Source organism: Callospermophilus lateralis, chromosome 14, assembly GCF_048772815.1.
Source record: "Callospermophilus lateralis isolate mCalLat2 chromosome 14, mCalLat2.hap1, whole genome shotgun sequence".
Lineage (NCBI taxonomy): Eukaryota > Metazoa > Chordata > Mammalia > Rodentia > Sciuridae > Callospermophilus > Callospermophilus lateralis.
Window position 1 is genome coordinate 44,189,847 of NC_135318.1, and position 6,526 is coordinate 44,196,372.

A 6,526-nucleotide genomic window follows, 5' to 3' on the forward strand; every position below is an offset into this window, starting at 1 on the left:
TGTTTGGCGTATGTGGTTGTAAAATAAAGTTCATTTCTTTTGACAAGTGGCTCCTGAATTGTGCCCAGCCAGACTGCGGCACATGTCATGCAGATTCCTAGAAGTGGTTGAGGCACAGAATAGTAAATCCAAAGGTCTCAAGGTGGGACAGTTTATTTAAGGAACAAGAAGGCCTGTGGGACTTAAAGAGAGAAAGGGAGAGAAGAGTTAAGGTCTGAGGTAGCTGTCATATCTTGCAGGATACAGGGCATGAAGACAGGACTACTACCAGTTGATTTGGTGCCCCTTTCTCGGGCAGTTTTGGCAAGAGGAATACTGAGCTGGATTGTGGCCTTCACTTGTTCCTGTGCTGGAGCAACAGTCTCACTTTTAGGAATTTAGACTTTGCTCTGGGTGAGATAGAAAACAAAAGAATGGCAGCTGATTTACATTTTAAATTAAAAATGACAGCTGACTTTCATTTAAATTTCTGGGGCTGCTCTGTGAAGAATAGATAATTGGGATAAAAGAGTCAAAGCTAGAAGTATTTTTACAAGTATTCTGTACATATACTGAAAACAAAGCCAAGATTTCCTTACAGATTAAATGTGGGGTATAAAAGAGCAGTCAGGGATGATCATACAATTTCTGGCCTTAGTAAATGGGAAAATGAGAACTGCCATATATAGAGATGGGAAGTGCAATTTCCTGAGATCAGGAGTCTGTGACTTGTCTTTTACAGAGGCTGAATACATGTCTAGATATGTGAATCAGAAGCTCTGGGAAATGGTCTGAGTGACAGTTTATGAGTCTTCTGCATATAAATGGTATTCAAAAGTTATTAGAATGAGATAACTTGGGAAATATAAATAAAGGAGAGATTTATAGACTGGGTTGCTCTAAGTCTAGAGGTCTCATGGATTAAAAGAGGTCTCATGGGTTAAAAATAAGACCCTGGAAAAGAGCTTTTAGTACAGTAAAAGTGTTAAGAGATACCCTGAAGTCAGGTGAAGAAAATGTTTTAAAGATAGAGGAAGTGATCAACTGTGTCAAATGTTGCTCACATCAAAGAAGATAAAATGTCTAGCTTAGCAACATGGAATACGTAAGTGCCTATTACAAGAGCTACTCCACCAGAATGGTGGGGCAAAAGCCGGACAGAAGCAACAATGAAGAGAAAAACTGAAGATATTGAGTATAAACAAGTCTTTGAGAGTTCTGTCATAAAAGTGGAGACTAGTTGGTAAACTATAGATGAGGAATATTCCAGGAAGAAGAAAAGAATGAGTTCTTCACAAGTGCCAAAGCCATTAGACAGCGTAAGTCAGTAACTTCAATCAATTCAATGTTACTAAAATGTGAAGGGAGGGATGGGTTTAGCAGATAAGATTGTAAAAAAGGCAGAGGCTGATATCATACTCAGGAATTTGGATTTTATAGGGAAGGTGACCCATTTGAAGTAAAGCAATGACAATCATTTTTACTTTCTAGAATGAATATTTTTGAGGGTACAGATGTGGGTTAAAAAGGGGAAAAGAGTGGAGATAAGTAACCAGTTTGGTAAGGAACTCTTGTAGGAGAAAATACAGGAAGTACAAATTTGGGATGGGGAGATAAAGAGATAAGACATAAAGAGGAAGGAAGATGCCACTCTTAGAACTTAGTGATACAGACTAAAAAAGCCTGGGGGTGTAGCTCAGTGGTAGAGTGTTTGTCCAACACTATGGACAAGACCCTAAGTAGGGAGTCTGAGTACTGAAAAAATTTCTTTTCTTTTCTTTTTTTTTTTTTTTTTTTTAGAGAGAGAATTTTAAATATTTATTTATTTTTAGTTTTCGGCAGACACAACATCCTTGTTTGTGTGTGGTGCTGAGGATTGAACCCGGAGCCGCACGCACACCAGGCGAGCGCGCTACCACTTGAGCCACATCCCCAGCCCCTGAAAAAAATTCTTAAAGCTTGACACAATGTCATGCCCCTGGTAGTCCCAGCTGAGGCAAAAGAATCCAAAGTTCCAGGCCAGCCTAGGAAACTTAAACCCTGACTCACAATAAAAAAATTTTAAAAAGGGCTGGGGATGTAGCTCAGTGGTAAAGCAACCCTGGGTTCAATCCCTAGTTTAAAAAAAAAAAAAAAAAAGATGACATTAATAGTACAGGCTGGGCTTAGTGGCAGAGCGCTTGCCTAGCATGCTGAGGCACAGGGTTCCATCCCAGCATCACATAAAGAAAGAAAAAAAGAAAGGTATTGTTGGGAGTCCTCCAGACTCCAAAGACTAACTTCCCCATTCCCCAAGAAGAGCCCTCCAATGGTTAGCCATGCTGGCTCACATGATCCTGCCATCCAATGGTGAGCCCTGCTGGCTCACATGATCCTACTGTCCAATGGTGACCCTGCTGGCTCACCTGATCCTTACCTACCAATTAGAATGCACCCCAAGCCAGCTGCCAAAAAAACCATTAAATAGTTTCAACTGTCAAACCACTCCCAGCTCTATAAATATGCAGAGCTGCCTCAATAAACCGGCATTTTTTCTCCCAGGCAAGCCTTGATTGTTCTTTCAGGTATTATGTCTATTTACAACCATATATATGAATATAAAAGAGAGAGAGAATGAATATGAATATTTATTAGAAAAGATTCTGTGGTTTGTAGAGAAAAAGCCTAACTTGCTATACACACTCCCAAATTTTCCTATGAGGACCTTGGCCAATGCTCTCCACGTCCAAACTTGTAAATTCTACAACTAACCATTTGAACGTTTCTTTTGCATAAGACTCCATTCTTACATTTGTAAAACTCCAGAAACTTTCGACATATTAAATCCTTTCACACCAAGGAGTGACATAACCGGCCCAGAGCCTTCCCCCAGCGAGGAGACTTGGGGGTAGGAAGTAGGCTACAGAAGGGCTGATGCCCCATTTTTGAAGATTTCATCTACATTCCGATTTGCCCCTTTCCCTGGAGGTCTGAAAGGCTACGCCTAATTCTCCCTCCCTCCCTCTGCGACTCAGTAAGAGCAAGAAGGATGTTTTCATGCTCACACCCCTTTCCCGCCTCTTAAGCCTTTCCTTCTAGTTACTTTAGGCACAGTCCCACCCTCCCAGAAACCATTACTCTGCTTTACTTCCTCTCGGATACTTACCTGAATCCCTTTCTCCTAGCCCGACTCCAGTGAGTGCTTAGTGACTGTAACTAGGGAGCCTGGGGTGTGGAACTGCATCTTGGGACAAGTAGTTCTGACCAGAGGAAAGCAGTGGAAAACTACAATTCCCAGAATACACTTCCATTACTTCCCTTTTCTCCAATCTCATTAGCCACTTTGAAAGACCCTCTTAGCCACCTCGACGGCCTGCGAAAAGTCTTCTTAAAACATCTTTAAGTTATTAAAATCTAGCATTTTAATAACATTCTGAAAGCTAACATGAGAAATAAGCTCAGACTTAGAGAAAGGAGGAAAGAAGTCTCGCGACCCATTCTGGCACTAGGTTAGACAGCTGCTGTGACAGCGGCCAGGCATCTACTGTGGTCGCCTAAGGGGTGGGACCTTCGGCCAGGAAACCCCAGGGCCCGCGCCGCGCTCTTCCTTTCCGATCCGCCATCTGCGGTGAGTGTGTGCTCTGCTTCGGCCTCCAATCGCCGGCTTATGAAACGCCTAAACTCGTATCCCCAGGTCTAACCTGTGTCTCCCTTTTTCTCGGCTTCAGGTGGGACCGCCGCCGAGATGCAGATTTTCGTAAAAACCCTTACAGGGAAGACTATTACACTCGAGGTACGGGCCAGGTGGTGTGAGGAAACCGAGGCCTGAATAAGGTGGAGAGGTGTAATTGGGGGCCCCGCGCCGCTTTCCAACCCTTAGGACATGCCTCCGAATTTGAGTTCCGAAACCTCTCCCTGAATTGAGGGTGGTTTGCGGAGCAAGGCCGCGCCTCTCACCTCTCGCGTGGCTCTGGCCAGCCTGAGGTGAGGAAGGAGACGCTTGTCGCTAGGCGGGCGCGTTGTGGCCCAGCATCCGCCGGCCACCCTGGGGAACTCATCTGTAGCGTCCATTGGAGATTGCCCACCGGGTCGGCTTTATTGAGTTCTGTTCCGTGGAAACTGTCGATTGAATTAAGTCAATGTTCGTTCTAGTGTAACCAATATACTTGGATTTTAAAACTCATAGGTTGAACCCTCGGACACTATAGAAAATGTAAAAGCCAAGATCCAGGATAAGGAAGGCAAGTAATATTTTGAAGTTCACGAAAATTAACTTGTACATACACAGCCTACCTGTTAAGCCTTTAATGTATCTGTTCTTGGGGGGAAGAGGTCTGATTGACAAAGTACTAATGGAATTAAATAACAAATATTTATGAGCATGGACTCAGGTTACTTAGATTGGAAGCTCTGTAGAACATTTTCCATGTGTGAATTTCAATGAGGTTGGTTTCTTGAAATGGGTCTCACTAAGTTGCTCATGTCCTTGCTAAGTTCCTCAGGCCGGCCTTGAACATGTGATCCTCCTGCTTCAGTCTTCTGAGCCACTGGGATTACAGGCATGGCCACCTGTGCCCAGCGTTAATTTTTTTTTTTTTAGAGAGAGAGAGAATGGATTTTAATATTTATTTTTTAGTTTTCCGCGGACACAACATCTTTGTATGTGGTGCTGAGGATCGATCGGGGGCCGCACGCATGCCAGGCGAGCGCGCTACCGCTTGAGCCACATCCCCAACCCAGCGTTAATTGTGTTCTGATATATAAAATGATTCTTGTATTGACAGGTTAAATTTGCTAACATGTAAACCTTCAGAATTGTGTGTAGCTCTGTAAGGACTTAGTGACAGAAATAAATAGCAAATATTTGAGTCTGGATTATTTTGCAAATCTGGAGCATGTATACCTTTTTACTGCTAACTAAACTGAGAGGTTTTGTTTTCTGCATTAGGAATTCCTCCTGATCAGCAAAGACTGATCTTTGCTGGTAAGCAACTGGAAGATGGACGTACTTTGTCTGACTACAACATTCAGAAGGTTTGTTTTGGGAAAAGAGGGGCCCCTTAAAAATTTGGGCACATACAAATAAAAAGCAGTAGTTTGGCAGTAGATTCTCAGGTGATTCTTACACTAACATTTGAGAAGCGCTATTACCATTTCTCACATTGATTAGCAGATGCCTGATATTGTCCTTAATGTAGCATAAAAATGTTTCATCCTGTGTTTACAGGAGTCCACCCTTCATCTTGTGCTGAGGCTTCGTGGTGGTGCTAAGAAAAGGAAGAAGAAGTCTTACACCACTCCCAAGAAGAATAAGCATAAGAGAAAGAAGGTTAAGTTGGCTGTCCTGAAATATTATAAGGTGAGCCAGTTTTACGTGGAGTAGAATATCAGAAAACTTGTTTATTTGTAAACTGTTTTCACAGTAACTTGTTGGCATTTTTCTTATGAAATAATTGGAATTAAATATACTTATGTCTAAATGAGCCTACATTTGGTTTAAATAAGGTATTCTGAAAATGAAAAGCTCAATTTTTGAAGTCTTCTGCTTGGTAGTTGATTGTGCTTATATAGTGGAGTTCCGCCCTAGTTGCTTATTCCATGGGGTTCTGAATTTAAGATCTGGATTCAGAACTTAGTTTCATCTACCAGTAAGCAAAGCTGTATTTTAATGTACAAATGTCCTATGACTTTTATTATAGTAGTATTGGTAATAATTAGAGTACTTAAGCTTATAAGCACAAAAGCCATCAGTATTGTGGAGTTAAAAAGTTAAATACTTTTTAAAAATTTTTTTAGTTGTAGATGGACACAATACCTTTATTTTTTATGTGGTGCTGAGGATCAAACCCAGCACCTCATATGTGCGAGGTTAGTGCTCTGCCACTGAGCCACAATCCCAGCCCAGAAAGGTTAAATTCTTTTTTTGAGTCATTGAAATCAAATACCAAAATGTTTTCTAAGATTATCTTACAGCAAGTTTGTGTTTTTCAGGTGGATGAAAATGGCAAAATTAGCCGCCTTCGTCGTGAGTGTCCTTCAGATGAATGTGGTGCAGGAGTTTTTATGGCCAGCCACTTTGACAGACACTATTGTGGCAAGTGTTGTCTGACTTACTGCTTCAACAAACCAGAAGACAAGTAATGTATTTGAGATAATAAAAGACATGAACTAATATTTAATTGTTGAATTTCTTTGCGGATTTAAAGAATACTTTTTGAGCATCAAATTGATGGTCCCATCATCCTTTGATATGCCTCTTCATGTGAATGTTGATACATTATTTGACCTAGTGGTTCTGGATCAACTACTTGATATTTTCACTACATAGTAACCTTATCAGCTGTCTAAATATAAGCCAATTTTCAATTCAAAGATGCATCCCGTGTTGGTAGGATATCTGCCCTTTGCAATACATTTAATGTTCACGGCAAAAGAAAAAAATATTTCAAGCAGTACATGTTGGTGTCATATTTTACCCGTCCAGCTCAATTTGGGGAGGATTGGTTTGTTGGTGCCACTCTTAACTATTACATTCAGTAGTAATGCTACCAACTCCCTTTTTTTTTTT

At 41.3% G+C, this 6,526-nt stretch overlaps 2 protein-coding genes across 2 annotated transcripts in view; one reads left to right on the top strand and one right to left on the bottom strand.

The window, feature by feature from the left end:
- The window catches only part of Clhc1 (clathrin heavy chain linker domain containing 1), a 41,791-nt gene extending 38,620 nt beyond the window's left edge, over positions 1-3,171 (bottom strand). The window contains exon 1 of the mRNA XM_076833396.2: positions 3,125-3,171. The gene's annotated coding sequence lies outside the window, so the exon portion shown is untranslated. The remainder of the gene's footprint in view (positions 1-3,124) is intronic.
- A 337-nt stretch (positions 3,172-3,508) lies between these two features.
- On the top strand, positions 3,509-6,413 carry Rps27a (ribosomal protein S27a). The gene is made up of 6 exons (XM_076832891.2): positions 3,509-3,586; positions 3,687-3,751; positions 4,145-4,199; positions 4,907-4,992; positions 5,186-5,317; positions 5,950-6,413. The coding sequence occupies exons 2-6, from the start codon at positions 3,704-3,706 to the stop codon at positions 6,097-6,099; spliced, it is 471 nt and encodes a 156-aa protein (XP_076689006.1). The 5' UTR covers positions 3,509-3,586; positions 3,687-3,703; the 3' UTR covers positions 6,100-6,413.
- Positions 6,414-6,526: the final 113 nt, after the last annotated feature.